This window comes from Amaranthus tricolor, chromosome 1 (assembly GCF_026212465.1).
Source record: "Amaranthus tricolor cultivar Red isolate AtriRed21 chromosome 1, ASM2621246v1, whole genome shotgun sequence".
Lineage (NCBI taxonomy): Eukaryota > Viridiplantae > Streptophyta > Magnoliopsida > Caryophyllales > Amaranthaceae > Amaranthus > Amaranthus tricolor.
Window position 1 is genome coordinate 37,044,790 of NC_080047.1, and position 20,185 is coordinate 37,064,974.

The 20,185-nt window shown below is 33.1% G+C and overlaps 5 protein-coding genes across 9 annotated transcripts; 4 read left to right on the plus strand and 1 right to left on the minus strand.

The window, feature by feature from the left end:
* Nucleotides 1–1,348: 1,348 nt before the first annotated feature.
* On the plus strand, nt 1,349–5,134 carry LOC130822260 (uncharacterized). Of its 5 annotated transcripts, none has more exons than XR_009045828.1 (4): nt 1,349–1,497; nt 2,404–2,731; nt 3,861–4,022; nt 4,996–5,134. XR_009045828.1 is itself a non-coding variant. In XM_057687646.1 (3 exons), the coding sequence occupies exons 2-3, from the start codon at nt 2,467–2,469 to the stop codon at nt 3,893–3,895; spliced, it is 300 nt and encodes a 99-aa protein (XP_057543629.1). In that variant the 5' UTR covers nt 1,349–1,497; nt 2,404–2,466; the 3' UTR covers nt 3,896–4,115. The 5 variants fall into 5 exon arrangements, 3 of the variants coding, with proteins under 3 accessions (XP_057543629.1, XP_057543630.1, XP_057543631.1); XR_009045834.1 differs by having other exon boundaries at nt 4,902–5,035; XM_057687646.1 differs by lacking the exon at nt 4,996–5,134 and having other exon boundaries at nt 3,861–4,115.
* On the minus strand, nt 4,616–5,236 carry LOC130822243 (auxin-responsive protein SAUR66-like). Its single transcript, XM_057687645.1, has one exon. The coding sequence runs from the start codon at nt 5,234–5,236 to the stop codon at nt 4,835–4,837; it is 402 nt and encodes a 133-aa protein (XP_057543628.1). The 3' UTR covers nt 4,616–4,834.
* Nucleotides 5,237–5,313: 77 nt separating this feature from the next.
* Nucleotides 5,314–7,965, plus strand: LOC130822227 (auxin-responsive protein SAUR68-like). Its single transcript, XM_057687644.1, has one exon. It carries the CDS (start codon nt 6,656–6,658, stop codon nt 7,061–7,063), a length of 408 nt encoding a protein of 135 aa, XP_057543627.1. The 5' UTR covers nt 5,314–6,655; the 3' UTR covers nt 7,064–7,965.
* Nucleotides 7,966–11,883: 3,918 nt separating this feature from the next.
* On the plus strand, nt 11,884–13,670 carry LOC130810270 (LRR receptor-like serine/threonine-protein kinase EFR). The gene is made up of 2 exons (XM_057676264.1): nt 11,884–13,324; nt 13,537–13,670. Exons 1-2 carry the CDS (start codon nt 11,899–11,901, stop codon nt 13,668–13,670), a joined length of 1,560 nt encoding a protein of 519 aa, XP_057532247.1. The 5' UTR covers nt 11,884–11,898.
* Nucleotides 13,671–13,912: 242 nt separating this feature from the next.
* On the plus strand, nt 13,913–15,069 carry LOC130821405 (probable LRR receptor-like serine/threonine-protein kinase At3g47570). Its single transcript, XM_057687162.1, has 2 exons — nt 13,913–14,532; nt 14,612–15,069. Exons 1-2 carry the CDS (start codon nt 13,914–13,916, stop codon nt 14,809–14,811), a joined length of 819 nt encoding a protein of 272 aa, XP_057543145.1. The 5' UTR covers nt 13,913; the 3' UTR covers nt 14,812–15,069.
* Nucleotides 15,070–20,185: the final 5,116 nt, after the last annotated feature.

Below are 20,185 nucleotides of genomic sequence, written 5' to 3' on the forward strand. Positions count from 1 at the left end.
GGTTTAGATCCGAACCCTAATTTTAAGGATCTAAAAAATTAGACTCGGACCCAAACCCTTAACCTGTACCCTAAAAAAATTATTTTTTAAAGTAAGATTTAAGGGTATGAAAAATAAATCCTAATATGGACCCTTATTAGACCCTAATATAAACCCTTATTAGACACTTAAGGTCTATGTTCCTAAAATTCATATAAAATTACTTTGTATTTTCTAAATCAGTAATAATTTTAAAAACCAAACTTAAAACAAAATACATAGTTTTCCATCATGGCATAAACTACTCAAACAATACAAATATTAAAACAACATTAAAAGATACGGTGAAAATCTTACTTTGTTATCCAAGAAAAATAACCATAATTAGAAATTATGCATTCAAATTGAACAAAATAGTCTTAGCTCTATCAAATGAACATAACAGATAACCACCGTAAACATTAGTATGTAGTAATGTACTATGTAAGATAATTTAAAAATAAAAATAATGATTAAAAAATTAGAAAATAAAACATCAACAAACTACTGTTCATCACAATTAGCAAAGAAATATAGAAAATATATAAAAGTAACTTTACTTTAAAAATAAAATAAGTGGGAAGACCAATCGAAAAAGGGTCTTAAGGGTTCAAGGGTCGGGTCCGAATCTACTCGGATCCGAACCCTTAAAATATTTTTAGACCGGAACCCAAACCCGAACCCTTAGGGTCCAGAAAAAATAGACCCTTACCTTAAAAAAGGGTAGGGTCCAATAGGGTCCGGATAGGGTCTTGGACCCTTTCCAATCTCTAAATTTAAGTAATTGTCTGCTGCTAGCAATAGCGAACATTATCATACCACATACTTGGATTGTGAGAGGTTTATTTTGACAATTTTTTTAGGAAAAATTACTTAGAATAATCCAATCTTTTCATGATTTTCTTATAATAATTCCACATATTAATTAACCATAAATATTTCTAACTTTATAGGGTAATTGCCTAGAGTAAATTTGGATAGCCTGATGACCTGTTAAAGTAGGTAATTCATCAAAAAAGTAAATTGAAAATTGATGTAAAATTAGAGAAAAATTTTGAAAATTTACATAAAAAATTTCTAAATACTAAAAAAATCAGAAATTTTTATAATCTTTTTTAATTTTTTTTCGACATTTTATTTTTAATTTATCTTTATTTTTTAAAAAATAAAACTTGCTATCATCCGGTGATTGGATTTACTTTAAAAAAATACCTATCAAAATTGTGATTATTCATCGTTAATTAATAAGTGAAATTATTGTAAAATCATAAAAAATTTGAATTATTATAGGTAATGTTTTTTTTTTTTTTTAGAAAAAAAAATTATTTTGTTCAAAACAATAGCTAAATCCAATATAGCGAAAGATAATTCAACCCCGCTGCTTCCTCACTTCAATCTCCTCCGCGGCCCACCACGTCATCCCCCAGACGCCATTAGACCAGCAGCCGACCACCCTCCACTGCCGGCGCCATTTTCAAGGTATTACGTTGTCTGAGTTTTTCCTTATTTTAATTGTAATATATTGTCAATTGATGTCGAAATTAGTCATTTGATTTTTAGTGTGTCATTTTCTGAGGGTGGGATGGTGAATCTATTGTGTTATTAAAAGTGTTTTCTCGATTTTTGAATGATGAGGACTATAAGAATTAGGGCTGGTGTTTTTTGTGTTTTTGAACTGGGTTATAATAATCGTAGGAATATTGGAATTGTTTGTACTAATATTGTATAGATATGATTAATTTTTCAGTTTCAATTTATTTTCTTTTATGTGTTATTTTTATTTCATGTTTCATTGTGTTATTGAATTTTTTATTTTTTTGTTTATGATGATTCTAAAGAATTGAAAATTTAATAGCGTAATTGATCACTTAGGTTTTTATGATTCTAGTTCTAGCAAATTGCAAATAGCACTTTTTTGGGTTTTTGATTGATGATTCCAACAAATAGCAGTTTTTTTTTGTTTGTTTTTGATGATTCCACCAAATAACAATTTACTTAGGGTAGTTTAATTGTGATTAATCCGTGTTTAGAGTTTCAAATGTAAAGGGACTTATTTTGAATGTCATTTGTTTCAAAATTTATCAAATTATGAAATTATGTGACTTTTAAAATATGAAAGTTTAATGTGGACAATCTAATCAACGTTATTGAAGTAGTGAAGTTTCAAGTCATATAACTAAGTATTATGGCCGCTAACCAATTTTTGAACCTCAATTTCATGGTATATTGGTAATCATAAATGTTGCTGCTTCATAATAAGTTGTTCGATAAAAATCCTGAATGTTCCATGCCACTTTGATGGACTCTTTTTTTTGATGTGTGTATTGTGTAATGTCTATCTGTGTGAATTGTTTATCTTCAACTTAGCAAAGTTGGTGTATTCAGTGAATTTTCTTGGCAATGATGGGGATAATTGGTGTGTTTTGAAGCAAGATTGTATAGTCTATCATGGCTGCGGAGGATTCAAAAGATCCTTTGAAGGGTATAGATTGGAAAAACATGGGTACTGAAGCAACTGCCACCAAAAGTAAGGTGGAGTCTGATCAACCAGTTGCCAAAAAACGGCTTCAGAAGAAAATTAGGCAAATTCCAGATTATTATTTCCTCCCCAGAAGATCTTTACCCTCAGCAATTGCATTTTATGGCTCATTTATTGCTGCTGGAGTTGGTGCCGGCATGCTTTTGGAAGTTTGGATGAACAAAAAAATCAAAGGTATGCAAAATCTTACGATTATGTGGTGTTACTGAGTATATCTTCCGATAGATTATTTTGCGGTGAATACATAACAAAATCAACTCGATTAGGATTATGGTTAGCTGTTGTGTAATGCTTGCATGTTAATTGTGGGTATGGCATTGTTCTATTACATACTTAGTTTTTTATATTTATACCTCGTAAGAGGTTGGTAAATTTGATGAAGCTGTTTTCTGTTTACGTTCCATTTGAAAGTTTCAGTGTATTTTGTCTTTAGATGGTCTATATCAAAATGTTTTGTAGTGTGTGCTTTTTGATATTATGATATTTACAAATTATTATGCCTTTAGTATCATGGTTAGGGCATGATAAAGGCTATTCAAATCACCCTATTGCCTCTATCTCACTTTGGTTGCTCTTTTCCGAAGAACTGATGTTGATATTAATTAAGTTTGAACTGAGATGAATTGACCTTGAATTAATGGAATTGGCCGACTTTTAAGTGTTTTGTTGATATTTACAATTTGATTTAGCTTGAAAAATTCCTTAACAAGATTTATCATCATGCTTGTTCGATCCTAATTGTTTTTTTTCTTTACAAATTAATCCCATTTACTACCACTTGAGAGAGTGTTATTAGGTAGTATTAAAAAATTATAAAGAGAAACACATGTTTGAGGATAAGAGTTTCATTACCATGGATCAACATGATACATTTATGGAAATCAACATTAAAACTCAATCCATTACTATTGTTTATGATCAAGAACCTTAAGGGCTTCAAGTCTATAGTCTATACTGGTCATGTCTATCTTTGCTGATATTCCATATTTATCTTGTAGACAGAAAGGTTTTATGTGCCGCCTCCAGTTCTTTTTACTTGAAAAAATGGTAGGTCCATATTGCAAGTAAAAGGAGGAAATATCTTGCAAACATTCTTATAGCTTTGTAAACCATGCTTATATAATTGGCATAAAACTGATGTTATTTCAGGGAATCTTGAAATGCCTATAGATGTTGCCTTTTGTCAATAATAAATCAGTTAAGGTTATAAAAAGTTATTTGGGTCAAAGACTATCGATATGCTTTTGTTTATGCAATAAAATGACTTAGGAGTTGTGAAGTTAACTCCTTGATATGATTGCAGAGGATGGAGGTGTAATCTGGGAGTTTGACAAATGAAGCATCAGAATTAGGAACACCAACTCTTTTACTTCACTTTATGTAGGACATTTCTGATCGAGCTGAAAATTTGTTCACCTCAAATTGGATTATGTTTAAATTTTGTGGATTTTGCTCTCAGTTAAAGGTATTATCTTTTTCATACTCTTGTGTCTTGTAAATGCACTTCTGTACTATAATAAAATAGGAGAATGTAGCATCTCTCCCTCTTAAATCGTCATTCTAGCAGCGATAGCACGAGGGATTATTATTATTATTATTATTATTATTGATTATGGGGTAAGATGAATTCCCTGCCGACAAGGCGACTACCACAAGGGGGAAGATTCTTCCTGTAGGCGAGAATTGAACCCTATCGAGATACGCCTTAAACCATTTGGTCAACATATGTTCAATATTATCTCAATCCCAAATTCTCATTTTTCTTTGTTTTGATGATTCTAGTAATTAAAAATCTTCAATATCAATAAAGGAAAATCACATTGATACAATTCTTCAATTGTTTGTCTTGCCTTTTATTTATCAGCTGATGAACATTGAAATATACACTTTGTTTTCTAGCATAATAGAACTCATATCTATAATGCCGGATAGATATATCCTACATATGTGGTTATTTTGTTGTGTGGAGGGTTCATATGAAGCATAAACATGTGAAAATTTTGGAGTTAGTGTTAAAAATCAAAGGCCCTGTAGTTTGTTGTTGAGAAAAGATCTGATAATAGGTTATGTTCCGGGAAGGATACAGCGTAGTTCTACGAAACTTCCGAAAAGTTAGGCCATTCAATTATGGATCATGTGCAGTTAATATCAAGTGCAAAGGAAAAACGACTAAAAAGGCAAAAACTTTTAAACATAATTTCTATTCTAACTGTCATTAATTTGCTAGGCAAAATTTTACTATATAATTTGTACAACAGAGGCAAGTGCATTTGTTCTCTAAAAACTACATATGAACTGTGGTTTCGTTTGTTCTCGATGGTCTTGTGATAATGAGTATCTGCAGCTAGCTAAGGACATAATTAGTGCTTTCTCCAAGTCTACATCTACACCTCTTTGTATCATACTGACTGCATACTCCATGAAATTCGAATCACAAGGTAGCATAATTGGCCCTGAACGTGTTACGCCATACTCTTCCTCAGCTATTCGGAGGAGGTTGATGAATATCTCGGTATTGAGAGAAGCCAAAGGAATCATAAACCGTCTTCCATCTGTTGTGTAGACAACAAAGTGACCCTCATTGTCTAATGGTCGTGGCCAAGAGATCCTCTTTCTGGTGGCAACTGCCATCGTTCTCCATTTTCTTGCAAGCTTAATAAGCTTCTTTGTGCTGATCATGTTGTGTTGTGAAGAGTGTGAAAGAAACTAAACAAAAAAATGAGCAAATATTAGAATAAACAAGAAAGTAGTAGTTCTGTGTTATGATGAGTTTGAGAATAGGGAAAAAAATAGTGTTTTATAGCTTCCACTTTAAGACCTGTCATTTGATGGTGACTGGCATTGTTCTTATTTTGTGAGACAAATCCATATGGCTAAGGGTTTGTTGCTTTGGCTTATTTCAAAACATGTAGCCCACATTTGTCCCATTGATCAATAATATAAGCCTCTTCTCATTCATGTAATTGGATTACCTTTTTACAGTCATGTTTTATTTGTAATCCAATATTTATCTGCTCTCTCTTTGGCTTGGCATAATGTAGCATATTCAAAGGTTCATAAAAATATTAATTATGCACAATGACGAAGCACCAATAAAAAGGAACATAAAAATTGGGAGAACAGGTATATTCTCATCTACCGGATTGTAAGATATAAGAGTAACAACATGTCATTATTCAATACTGTTAAGAAGCTCCCACTAAGATAGAGTTTGGAGGGATGAATGTACACAACTTTACCTCTGTATTAATGATAATAAAGTAGTTTCCGATTATTAACCATTAGTAGAAAACATTATCTGCAATTTGAAGTGCACATGCTTTATGAATCATATTAAGTCTATTGTAATCTGAAACAAAAAATTATTAACATCTATCTCTATTGAAATATTGAACATAAGAAATAAGAATAACCAAAAAAAAAAAAAATCATATTGCTAGAAAACAAAGTAAAAAATAAAAAAAATCATATTGCTAGAAAACAAAGTTTTATTTCCAAGTTCTCAGCCACACAGCAATTCTAATGGATTACTTAAGAAATAAACACATACCTTGTAGGGTACGTCACCATGGTTCAACTTAAGTTCTGAAACAAAGTTATATCCATCCTATATTGAGTTGAATCCTGAAAAGGGATTTCGTCTTAATTGGAGCAAGTACCGCACTTTCTAGGCAACATCATGAGATTGAATCTCGTCTAGTCTCTCCTCCTCCAACCTACCCTGTAATACGAAAAAAAGAAGAAAAAAGTTGAAACCTGATTTTGTGGTTGTCAAAAGACTTCTATCAATTATCAAACAACAAGTTGTCAAGATTGGCCTACGAATTGTAACTTCTGTAAAAATGGTTACCTTATGGAAAAGTACACCAGACAAAGCCACCTGAATACCCACATGGATTTGCATCCAAAAGACTTAATCAAGGACAGCCAGCAATGTGATATGTTCTCAGTTTGAATCTATAAAACTAAACATATTTCTCAATCCTCAACCAAACACTTCTACATCCTCATCATCACAATTCACAGTTTATTCTTAGCAACATCTTCATAAGAGCAAAAAGAATACTTAAATATATCAATCGATAAACTGACTACAAAATGATCAGTATAAAGAAGCTAATTAAAATGGCTAGGAAGTGGCAAAAACTAGCAGTTGTGAGTAGGAGAAGAATTTCCTGGTCAAGAACAGTCACAGAAAAGGGTCACTTTGTGGTCTACACAAGTGATAAAAGACGGTTTATGATTCCTTTGGCGTACCTAAAAAGTGAGATTTTCGTAGAGCTCTTTAGAATGGTAGAGGAAGAATTCGGAGTAGCAGCTTCAGGGCCAATTGTGCTTCCTTGTGATTCAAGTTCCATGGAGTATGCAATGTCTATCATCCAGAGACATGTAGCTGAGGATTTAGAAAAGGCATTGATCATGACCTTGATCACCTGCAGTTATTCTGCATCATCAAATGACATTCATAAACAAGATAATCACCAAATGTTGATTTGTAGTTGTTAGGAACATTACATAGTCTTGTGTACATTATAGTTTTACAGATAGTTCATAGTTGTACAATTTGACTTGAGAAATTTAATGGAAGTTCTAGAGCAATATTTTGACTAACACAAATTCTTGTGAGAGACGATCTCTTTGAGAGACCATCCCTAATTTGATCAGTCCATTATCATATTTTAATTTAATTAAGCTTTAATGGGTTGGGCCTGAGACCGGCTGTAACTAAAAATTTTCTTGTGTTGGCAATAAACGGCTCTTTGTCCCTTCGTGTTTAGGGTTATGCTTGTATTGGAAGTATAGAATTTATGGGAAAATAAAAGTTAAACTAACGAAATAAGGTTATTAAAGTAGAAAATTAAGAGAATATTTTTGTTAGAGCAAGAAATAGTTTTTAAGTATTGGAGGAAAAAAAAAAAAGAAAAATTAGTCTCCTTATTTTGGCCGTAAATATTTACTCTAGTGGGATGGATGAGTTTTCTTATTCTCCCAAAAATAAGGAAGATCACAACACGCATAGACCAATGCCATTAACAACCTTCTTCAAATTATACTCTAACTTGGATTTTGCTTTGTTTTGAATTTGTTGAAGAATGAAGACTTCCATCAAATGTGTACTCTCTCTGTCCCCCTTATTTAGCGTTATTTTCTATTTTGAGATATCCTTTTAATTTTGTATCATTCCTATTTTTGGAAAGACTCACTACATTCTTTTAATCTCATCAATACATTCTAACTCTCTTTTAATATCATCCATACAATTCAATCTTTCTTTTCATTTATTACGAAATATATACCTTATCCTTAAAAGTAACTCACTTTTTCTAAGCATTAAAATAAACACATTGTGTTCTAGCACGACTAAAATTATAATGCCAGATAGAGATATCATAATATATGTGCTTGTTTGGCTGTGTAGGGTTCAATATGAAGCACAAGCATGTGAAATCTACCACCATGATTTTAGGCAAAAAAAAGACTGAAATGGCGAAAACTTTTTTAACAAAATTTCTATTGTAAAATTTCATTCATTTTTTGGCAAAAGTTTACTATATATTTTGTAAAACATAAGAGATTACAGTGAATTTGTTCTCTAAAAACTACTATAAACTGTGGTTTAGTTTGTTCATGATGGTTTTGTGACAATGATGAGTAGCTGCAGCTAGCTAAGGACATAATTAGTGCTTTCTCCACGTCTTTAGCTACACCCTTTTGTATCATAGTGAGTGCATACTCCATGAAATTCGAATTACAAGGTAGCATAATTGGCCCTGAACTTGCTAATCCGAACTCTTCCTCGGCTATTCGGAGGAGGTTGATGAATATCTCGCTCTTGAGACATGCCAAAGGAATCATTAACCGTCTTTTATATGATGTGTAGACAACAATTGGCTACTTGTCGTGGCCAAGAGATCCTCTTCCTGCTGGCAGCTGCTATCCTTCTCCATTTTGTTGCGAGCTTAATAGGCTTCTTTGTGCTGATCATGTTTTGTTGTACTTAAGGATGAGGTTGCAACAAATGAGCAAGTCTTAGAAGTAAACAAGAAATGTTGTAGTTCTTTGTTAGGATGAGTTTGAGAATAGGGGGGAGTAAGGATAGTGTTTTATAATCCCTTCGTTCCTTTTTGTTTGTGTATTTTACCTTTTGCGTGCATTTTACCTTTTGTATGTATTTTTTAGCAAATTTTAAGCTTTAATATCTCTAAGTACGCATCATAAAAAATTATAAAAATTATATATTAAAGAACTTTACATCAAGACAAATCTAACAAGATATCACATAAATATATTTTATCTTCAATCTATACTTCAAAAACCTAATTTAAATTTCTCTCTCTTAAAGTGGACAAACTTAATATGAAAAAACAAAAATAAACGAAGGGAGTAACTACTAATTCATGACCTATCAACTCATGGTGGGTGGCAAAGTTCTTATTGGGCGAGACAAAAGCATGTGGCTTAGGGTTTGTTGCTTTGTGTTATCAACTCATGACCTATAAATTAATCTAACTGTTGGTTCAGTAGTCGATTTTAAATAGAGAGAATGATAATAGAAAGTTAATATCGGGAATGATTTTATTATCAGAAAAGATTAATCGATTATGCTGTCACAATACTTGAAGACTGTGTTCAGAAACAAGTATTTCATTTCAAATTGTAGATTTTCAATTTTGAAATCATAAATGAAGATTTTGAAAATTAAAAAGTTTGAGAAGTCATTACCAAATTTTTAATTTTAATTACTTTTAAAACGGTAAAATTAAATTAAATTTAAATTTAAATATTTTTAATTTGCCAAACATTAAATTTGTGAATCAAACATAATGAGTTTAGAATATGTAGGTCCAATGTGTCTTTAGTGTATGCAGGGAAGCATCCTTGTGAATCACCACAATATTGTGAATAAAATATTATTCAAGTGGGTTTGTCTTCTTTGTTTTTGTTGAAAGTAATAATATAGAACCACAAGAATATATCCTAATGTGTCTCCAGTCCATGTAGGCCAGTTCTTCCGATATAATAATCGCTACAATATGGAACATTAAGTCATAGTTAATTCAAACCTAAATCCCGCACAAGTCAAGTTTCAGGGGAGGAAGATAGCGGACAATCCCTTCGAAGAAAGGGCAAATGAGATCGCATTGTGTTCAACAAGAGATCATTAAAAGTATATCAGACATGACCAGTTCATTCTTAGTATCATCTTCATATGACAAAATAAAATTTATATTTCTCCAATATCATCTTCTTAGTTTCATCTTCATGTACTTGATCACCTGTATATATTCTGCATTGTCAAATGACCTATCTTTTTGGATAATTTGCGCGTGCATATTTTTATTGCCCTCTCCTCGGAGGCATGGAGAAAAACCGCGGCCGGTTGCGGTGTCGCGGAAAACGACTATAACGGAAAAATAACGCAGAAAAAATCACATAAGGGGAGCTGCAAACATATAATTGCATTTTTGTTGTTGAACTATTATTATGCAATAATATGCAACTAGCTATTGTAATTGCAATATTTGAGATCCTTTTAGTATATAATTAATTAACTTATTAGTTATTAGTTAGTTATTTTGTTTTCAACTAAAATCATGAGTGGCTATAATATAAGTGAACGTAATAATTAAAGTTAATGGGTGTTGATGAAATTTTAACGGGAAGACAAATAACGTTGTAACGGTGATTTATCCTTATAACGGTGAAATAACGGACGTTACACGTTACATAACTGTCAGCATAGAGTTTTGAACGTGAAATTCCATGCAACGTTATATAACGGGGTTTAACATTGCGACAACTTTCAAACAAGTTATATAACGGGCGTTACGTAACGTAATGAGAGAGTTTTTATTCCATGCTTGGAGGAGACAAGGGTATGATCTGCCCACTGCCCTCCTTCCCTCGGATCTTGACTTGTGTCCAACTTTGAGAAACATCAAATAGTCTTTTTGTACATTTTAAGTTGTCCATAGTTGTACAACTTGACTTGAGAAATTCAATGAAAGCTCTAGAACAAAGTATGGGTCATTTTTAAATTGTTAAGTTTAATGAGAATGGAAAGTTAACTCAAATTTAAATTTCAATTTTTTTTTATTTATCACATAATACATTTGACCTAATTTTAAATATCCAAATGAAATTCAAAAATTTCGTTGATTAATGTTTATAAATGGTAGTTATTCATTTAATGTATCTTTAGTAAGTTAATTGCAATGCAAATGCACCTTCTAAGTAATTATAAGGGACATGGACATAAATTGGTGTGTGGGTTTTTCATATATATTTTTCTGAAACTTCCATACTTATAATTCTGATGGACATAAAAACTTACAAATGCTTATAATTTTCATATCAATTATTATAAGGTTTTGACACGTATTTCCGAGTTTATAAATTGTTCACCTATCTTACAACTTTTTATATTGAATCTCTTATTATGTTTAAAGTTCGAAATTTCAAAATTGCTACATTAAAGAGGAATTTCAAAATTACAACATTAAAGAATAATCGATGATCGAAGATTTCAAGTTAAATATATGCTTTACATTTGTTTTATACATTTTATATTGCTAATTGTATAAAATATTTAACAAAAACAACCAGGATTTCACTCGGTCAACTTGAACATTACTACTTGTAGTCAACTCTTTTCACATGTTTTAAACAGCAGTGTAGTTTTGCTTTGAATGTAAAAAAGAATCTGTATATATTCAAGTGAGTCCTTTGACTTAACAATGCAAACTTGGAAATCGAATCTTGTTTTGTTTGGAATAAATACCGTCTTTTTCAGATAAGGTTTAAATCGAATCTCACCTAACACCATTTTCCTTATCCTACCATGTGATAAAAAATTGCAAACTTAAAATGGAGTAACAAATATTTCTTTATCGAGGAACTGTTATGAAAGACCAGTTCTAGGTGAGACAGCTCAAAATTACAACTTGGATTTCAAAGTCATTAGTCAAGTATCGCAGTTGATTACCAAAGGCAAAGTGGGCTATTGATCAAAGCCTTAAATTTTTTAGGGCCAAAAAAATATGTTTTCATGTACAAAGTTGATATTTACTTGAATTTAATTTAGGTATAATTTTTATTTTTTTGTTATTTAATAAGTTTTTATGGTTTTTTTATAAAATAGTTAAAATATCAATAATATGTCCCGTTTTATTTTTGGCACTAAGGCCCAAAAATAAATGAGACGGCTCTGCAGTCAAGTACATAAACACTACTATTTGTGTTCAACTTTTCTACAGGTTTTGTACTACAAATCCCATCAGTTTTCTTACTATTGTTGATTAGTCTAGTTGTTTCTTATTCAAAATCCAAAACACACTATAATGAATTCACAAGTAATCTACTTTGTGTTTGGCACAATCCTGCTGAGTGTTATTGGGCCATGCCATCCTACTTCTAATGAGACGGATCGATTATCCTTACTCGAAATCAAAGCCAAAATCAATGACCCTCTTGGAGTTATGAGATCATGGAATGATACTAATACTACCCACTTTTGTAAATGGTATGGGGTTACTTGTACTTTTAGGCTCCAAAGGGTGACTATGTTGAACCTACAATCTTCGAAACTCACAGGTACTCTTTCTCCTAGTATCGGAAACTTAACCTTTCTTCGAGTATTGAACCTCGAAAGTAATAATTTCGATGGGATCATCCCTTTTGAAATCCGTCGTTTACAAAGATTGCAATCCCTTTTACTTGGTAATAATTTTCTTGGAGGAGAAATCCCATCAAATTTATCTAGTTGCTATAATCCTGTTGAGATGAATATGTTCAATAACATGTTAGTACGAGAAATTCCTCCAATGCTTAATGTCTTGTCAAATTTGAAATTTCTTACCTTGTCTATGAACAATTTGACAAGAACTATACCCTTTTCTCTTGGGAATTTATCATCCTTTATTGAGCTTTATGTTTCTAGAAACAACTTGTTTGGAAGGATCCTGAGTAGCATAGGGATACTTACTAACTTGTCGGTTCTTGCATTAGCCGAAAATAAGTTTTCTGGATCGATTCCATCCACAATCTTCAACCTCTCTAGTTTGAAAATTCTAGATTTAGGTGAGAATGAGTTGGAAGGAATCCTACCTTTAGATTTAGGTATCATGCTTCCAAAGCTCCAAACTTTATCCCTAGGGAAAAACCGGCTAACTGGCTCCATACCACTATCAATATCGAATTCTACTAACCTAGAGTATCTTCAATTGCCATCAAACAATCTGCAAGGAAGTGTTCCTTCTTTGCACAAGTTAGATAGGCTTGTTCGGTTTAACTTTGGCAATAACTTACTTGGCCCGGGTGAAACTGATGATTTGAACGTTTTTTCTTCGTTAGTCAATGCCACAATGTTAGAGTTTTTTGTCATCAGTAAAAATAATTTTGTAGGAAATTTTCCTATTACCATTTGTAATCTTACAAGGCTTGTATTTCTAGGATTTCAACTGAATAACATAGGTGGGTATATACCCGAGTGTATAGAAAACTTAGCGAATTTGGAGTATGTTGGTGGGTGGAGGAACCAATTATCGGGTGTCATTCCATTGGGAATAGGGAAGCTCCGAAGTTTAGTAGAACTAGATTTAACCGAAAATCAGTTATCAGGATACGTACCAGCTTCAATTGGAAATTTGACTAAGTTGAATGTTCTTCAACTAGCTCAAAACAATCTAGAAGGTCAAATACCATCAAGTTTGGGAAATTGTAGAAGCCTTTTAGGATTAGATCTTTCCCAAAACAATCTTAATGGAAGTATACCATCACAAATCTTGAGTCTTTCCTCTTTATCTATCGGACTCTTTCTGTCTTATAACCATCTCAGCGGATTCCTTTTAGAGGAAGTCGGACAGCTGATAAATCTTGAGGCCGTGATGGTGAAAACAAGCTCGCGGGTTAAATACCAAGTAGTCTTAGTACTTGCATACTCGTAGATTCCCTTAAACTGGAGGGGATTTGTTTTGAAGGTACAATTCCTCCGAATTTGGAAACCTTAAAGGCTCTTCGCGAGTTAGATTTGTCTGAGGAACAACTTATCTGGCCTAATTCCAAAATTTTTAGTGAGCCTTCCATTGCAGTCATTGAATCTATCATTCAATAACCTCGAGGGCCTTGTTCCAACTTGCGGAGTTTTCAGCAATGAAACTGGTGTTTCGGTTTTTGGAAATAGTCGACTCTGCGGAGGCATGCCTCAGTTAAAGCTTCCTAAATGCTATTTGCATGACCCCGAAAAAAAGGATAGCTCAAAAATCAGATTGATATTTGCAATCCTCTCGGGTGTTTTTGGAATGATTTTGCTGGTGGGGTTTGTTTTTTGGTTTTCCTTAAACTTCAGACGAAAAATATGGGAACTTTTACGAATTTGGGAAATTCCCTTTCAAAATTTTCATACCAAAGCATTCTCAAAGCTACAAATAGTTTTTCTTCTAGTACTCTAGTTGGCAGTGGCACTTTTGGGGTTGTGTACAAGGGAGTCTTTGATCACGATAATCAAAGAGTTTTTGGCACTAAGGTGTTCAACCTCGAAAACCATGGTGCTTCCAGAAGTTTCATGGCTGAATGTGAGGTACTCCGTAACATTAGACATCGAAATCTTGTCAAGGTGATAACAGCATGTTCAAGTATCGAATATCAGGGAAACGCTTTTAAGGCTTTAGTTTACGAGTACATGGTAAATGGGAATTTGGACGATTGGTTGTATCCAGTCGAGTCATTAACGAGGAGATTGAATCTTTACCAAAGATTAGATATAGTCGTGGATGTTGCTTCAGTTGTCGAGTATCTTCATCATCGTTGTGGTACACCTATAGTTCATTGTGACCTCAAGCCAAGCAATCTTCTCCTCGATAGAGAAATGGTCGCACATGTTAGTGACTTCGGTTTGGCTAAATTCCTTGCGAAAGACATCAGTACAGAATCCACCTCTTTTGGATTTAGAGGAACTATTGGTTACGCTCCTCCAGGTAAGTAACTAACTATCTCTCGAGTCTCGAATCATATTTTTTAGTTTAGTTAATGATTTTAAATTGATTATTGTTACAGAATACGGGTTGGGTAATGAAGTGTCTACCCGTGGAGATGTCTATAGCTTCGGCATTCTTTTGTTGGAGATCTTTACCGGAAAGAAACCAACGTCTGACATATTCGACAGTGGTCGAACCCTTCATCGCTATGCAAAAGAAGCTCTGCCTAGACAAGTGACGGATATTCTAGATGACTCGCTTCTTCGAGACATTGTATGAGATCGAGAGGAGAGCACTGTTAACATGGTATTGGACGCCTTGATATCTATACTCGGTAAAGCACTTTCTTGTTCCGCTGAGCTTCCTCAAGAAAGGTTCAACGTGAGTATTGTTGCTGCAAAGCTGTTAGAGATAAGACACAAACTGTGCACAACTTTAAAAACGAGGAAACAGTAAGCGAATGAATACTCTTTCGGGTACTGACTGTTTGCAGATACAAACATAACGGTGATGTCTCTAAGTCATCGACTGAACAAAAACGAAACATATAGAACAATAATCATAAGTTTCACTTGAATGTTCGAGTCATTTACCGAAATATTCTTTGACAGTAAGAAGAATAAACAACTGGTAATCTAGTATAGTACCAGTAATAATATGCACATTTTAAACAAGTTAAGAACATTCAAAGGTGTATCTGTTTACATTCAAAAAAATGTGTGTTTATCCTGAGAAATTTCTGTTTACTTTCATATGCACATTTCAAAAAACGATCTTTCTTATATTTCTAGACTACAACAGGTGATTTTGGCTCAGTTAGTGACTACAGTGTCTTTAGTTTAGGAATACAATTACTGATAGTACTCTTGGTGTTGGAAATCTTAGAGTAGAATAAGGCTGTATCGTTGTTGCATTGGTAAGCTTGTTGGGCGAATTGCGGAGTGTAAGGAGTCGCTATAGGTCAAATGGATCCATACGAGATGCATTAGAGGTTGTGCGTGGTGGAGTTTTTTCCCCCTGCAGTCTTCCGGCTGGATTTTCAAGAACATTTGCAAGATCAGACATGTGCTGGCTCCTCATATCTGCTTTTCTGATGTAGGGAAGGGTCATTACTCTATAAATAGGGCTTATAAGCTACTGTTTTATGAAGGAAAACAGGTCAGTTGGGCTAGGAGAGTTTAGTGTAGATTGTTTTGGTTCGTACGCATACATTTATCCTATTGCTTGCTGCACATGATGGGCTCAAGACAGGGTATCGTTTCGTGAAATGGGGTGTCAATGTGCCTACTGAGTGCCCTATTTGTGGTGCTGCTTTTGAGAATTTGTGGTTGCATATCCCAGGTACTGCTTAATATATTGGACTTGGAGAGTTCACGACATAGTGCAAAAATACGTTTTCGAAAACAGTTGTGATAACAGATCTAAAAACGGATTTAGTTGACAATACGGATGATTTCGCATGCGGCCTATATTTCCGTTGCTAGAAACTCAAAAACCCTTTACAATACGGTGATACGGCCTTATGTTGCACTATGGTTCACAACTCACTCTTTTGGGATTAAAGACTCTGGCATTGTTATGGAAAATTCATAAATCATAATCTTTCTACATGGAAGAGGAAAGTCTATAGTAATGATCAAGTTTTGACGTAAATCAAGAAGAATAAGATAGTAAATTCTAAGATTGAAACAATATGTTAGCAATCAGTCAATTCATTGACACAAATGAATCTCATTCATAATCACTCTGCATTAGATAACGTACTGGTTAGATGACATACTTCTCTAAGCTAAAATGGTGGTATATTTTTTTGTTTTTATTCTATTTTTAGGGCAGTTTAAAATAAGGTTGTATCGCATTGCATCGCATCGCTCCGCTCACGTTGTATCATGTCATGTCACCTTCAATGGAGAATGAAGGTACAAGCAAGCGCCAATCTGGCGAATTAATATTCGTAAGTCGCACCACCTTCATAAAGGGCAAGGAACATGCAATATTTATTAAAAAAATTTCATGTAACGGTACCTTTATGGAGGGCAAGGACTATGAAAAAGAGCCGCCTAAATGGACAGGTCATAGAAAAACAATAACCACCACTTAAGGTGGATAGAGAATAAAAATAAATTTTATATTTACCTGTTTTCATATTTTTATATTTTTGCCTATTTTTGTTTATTTTTATGCATACAGTTGCTTCTTGAAAGTTTTATATCTTTTCGAGCTAATGAATTTAGATCCAAAAATTACTCAAAACCGAGTTTTTTACTAAAAGATATGGCTATTTTAATATTTTGCTGCATTATTTGCTTTTCTTCAAAATTTGCTTTCTTTTATGTACTAAATCTATACAAATCTCTCTAGATTGATAAAAGTTATAAATGAATGAGAATGATTTTCAAATACCAATTTATTTCTCAAATACATTGATATATTCTATAAACGAATTTGAAAAAAATTTCAAATGAGAAATAGAAGAAGAGAGAGAACTTTAGAAAAACCTTAAAAACATATTTGAAAATCTGCAATGTATAATTGCACCAAGAGCACATCATGAATGATTAAACTTAAGATTCCAAGATTTTACTACTGTACAAAAAATAATTCTATAGCCCTTCGAATTACCCCCCCAATTGCAACTTTGTAGGGGAACCAGTAACAGAAAAAGTCATAATAGAGAAAACACTCAAAATAAGAACAATACCGGGAAAGACTTTGTGATAGGTTATGTGATTGAATTACTATTCTATTAGTCGCAGAATAAAATAATCAAATTCTGTTGGCTAATCATTATGAAAGACCTACGGGTTCAAAAGCAATTCCTCTCGAAAGTAACGCCACTAAAGTTGGCAAAGGCAAGCCTCATAGAGGTGGTTATGATGACCGAGGCATGTAGAATAAACGTGGAGGTTATAATAACCATGGTGATTATAATAATCATGTAGATCATAATAATTGAGGCGATTATAATAATCGGGGAGATTATAATAACCGAAGAAGGTATAATAATTGCGGAGGAGGAAGAAATAATTCTCATCCAAGATATAATAATTTGGGAAATTCGTACAAAGGAAAATCACAACAACGATCTCACAACAAGCCCGAAGAAAAATGTTTTAAATGTGGAATCAAGGGTCATTGGGCAAATGAATGGCATACTGCCAAGCATATGGTAGATCTATATATGGCATCACAAAATAATAAAAGAAAGCGTGAAGGCAATTTTGTCAAGAAAGATTCTCCTCCACCAAATATTGATGTAGCTGATAATTTGGTGGATGATATTCAAATTGTTTAGATCATAAAGAACCACTTATGTTTGTCTGTTTATCGTATCATAACTAGTTTATGCATTTTCTTAAATGTTCGTTGAACAATTTATTTTATGTATGTTAATAAATTTGATAAATAAAAGCGTGTTTTATTTTATATACTAATGATTGTTACATGATTTGAAGATTAGGGGTTCTATAAATAAAGAGGCTCAAAAATCTTTGATTGATAGCGTAACCACACATAGCGTTCTAAGTTGCAAGTCATTTTTCACTCAATTAATGTAACGGCCCGGTTCAAGTGACCCGGGCAATCATATGAAAACATGATCCCGGTTCACATAGCGGACACTAAAGAACCATCTCTACTTGGATCGTCAGCGTTCCATCGATAAAGGAATATAACTAGGACAGAAAACAGACTCAAGCGAAAAGAAATAAAACAACCAGTCAGTGGAAGTCTGTTACATACAACTCGAGAGCCTAAAGGCCTCTAAACCAACTAATTGAAATAGCGGAAGCGAAAAGAAAACTACATAATCGCTAGGTACTTAAATACAGAATTTCTTTCTACTCATAATCTAATTCAAAAGATAATAGCATAGTCTTGATAATTACGGGTTCTAAACCGAGATCTCACTCCAGGCCCCACCTGCAATCAACCTACTAGTCGTCGTAAGACAACACACAGTAGGTTCCAAAGAAACAAACCAATACACGTTAGAGACATCATACATTTATCAATCAGGTTGAATACTAGCAAAATGTTCATCCTAGCATGCATAGGCTCTAGTACATTTATTATTAAAAAAACCCAACTTGTAACGTTCCCCGTCCTGTTCGGGTCGTTCAAGTATAAACCATTCATCATTAGATAATTCCAACTTGTAACGTTGTCCGTCCTATTCGGGTCGTTCAAGTATAAATTCAAATATTTTTGGAGGAATACACTTGGGAGAGCTAATCCCAAAGCAACCACCGACCTAAGACTTTGCCCGTCCTGTTCGAGTCGTCAAAGGTTAAAGTATGCATACCCCCATGGTGACCGTAATGATCCAAAACTGCCATTGGAACAATAATTATAATAATCCAAACCAATTCGTTAACCCCTTTGGGTAACATAATACATATATTCTCAATTTCCAATAAATTTCTTTCAAATTATTTGAGATGTCTAATCCTTATGTGAATTACCATGCCTCGATAGAAATGAAACAACACTACTTCCACAACCACATAAACAGTATGGTCTAAGCGTGCACCTTCAAGCGCTGAAACAACAAAGTTCAAGCACGACAGAAATCTCGCCCTCTTATGAATCGAGGTCCTAAATAACAAACACACAAAACGAACACGTATTAGGACGTGTTTACACATTTAATCCACTCCATATGCCAAAATATCACTAAGACTAGATAATTTTTAATTGTTTACATCCAATTCCCAAAGGTTCCAAATTTCACATTCTGACCAGAAACTTCGTTCCAAATTACACTCCATTTCGGACAGATTGGAAAATTCAAACGAACAATCCGACTTCGCCATTGCGTTTGGAACGCGTCAATTACCTTGGGTAGCACTTTTCGTAATTTCTAACATCCATTTACTATTTTTAATTATTTTAAGCGTTTAACGAGTTTTTAACGCAACGGTGCACAAAACAACGGAAAACAACTAACGTTTCGGGTCGGCACCTTTAACGAGGCAGATCAGCTGCTGCTCGAATACATATACATATATTTTTTTATTCATCATTATTATTATTTTATATATACATCATCACCCCCTTTTCCTATTAAATCTCATGACCAAAATAATTTTAGCAAGAACACATCCACAAAATCCTTCAAGAGACTTGAAATTTCATAAATTATGATAACTAAATTAAATACTTAATTCTCTTAACAAATTAAATTTTGTAGAGAATTATAAAACCAAATCACCCTTTTAAAAAAAATCAAGACACACACATATATATAAATATAACACAATCCTTCTAACAAATCAAATTTTGCTAAAGGATTATTAAACCCTTGGATGACTACATAACTTAATCCATACCAACTTAATTTCTACTAACAAATTGAAATTTAGTTAGAGAAATTTAAACCATAAAAGAAATTTATTCGAATATCAACAAAACTCAATTCTGATAACAAATTTAAACTTTGTTAAAGAATATAAATCAAGAACATAACTTAATCCTTTTAACAAGATTAAGGTTTATTAAAGGATTGTTAAAGAAAATTACATAAAAATATACTCAATCCTCCTCAAAGTCATAGGATATCATCATACATAAAATATATTTCATCTTAGAAAAACCTTGTATATAAAATCTACAATTAGCAATTCTATTAAACTTATCCTTTTGATCAAAAGGT

Coding starts and splice junctions, on each gene's coding strand:
- LOC130810270 (XM_057676264.1), top strand. CDS start 11,899: ATGAATTCACAAGTAATCTACTTTGTGTTTGGCACAATCCTGCTGAGT. Junction 13,325..13,536: donor CCAAAACAATCTTAATGGAA/GTATACCATCAC, acceptor TTTGTTTTGAAG/GTACAATTCCTCCGAATTTG.
- LOC130822227 (XM_057687644.1), top strand. CDS start 6,656: ATGATCAGTATAAAGAAGCTAATTAAAATGGCTAGGAAGTGGCAAAAA.
- LOC130822260 (XM_057687646.1), top strand. CDS start 2,467: ATGGCTGCGGAGGATTCAAAAGATCCTTTGAAGGGTATAGATTGGAAA. Junction 2,732..3,860: donor GATGAACAAAAAAATCAAAG/GTATGCAAAATC, acceptor ATATGATTGCAG/AGGATGGAGGTGTAATCTGG.
- LOC130821405 (XM_057687162.1), top strand. CDS start 13,914: ATGGGAACTTTTACGAATTTGGGAAATTCCCTTTCAAAATTTTCATAC. Junction 14,533..14,611: donor TATTGGTTACGCTCCTCCAG/GTAAGTAACTAA, acceptor TTATTGTTACAG/AATACGGGTTGGGTAATGAA.
- LOC130822243 (XM_057687645.1), bottom strand. CDS start 5,236: ATGATCAGCACAAAGAAGCTTATTAAGCTTGCAAGAAAATGGAGAACG.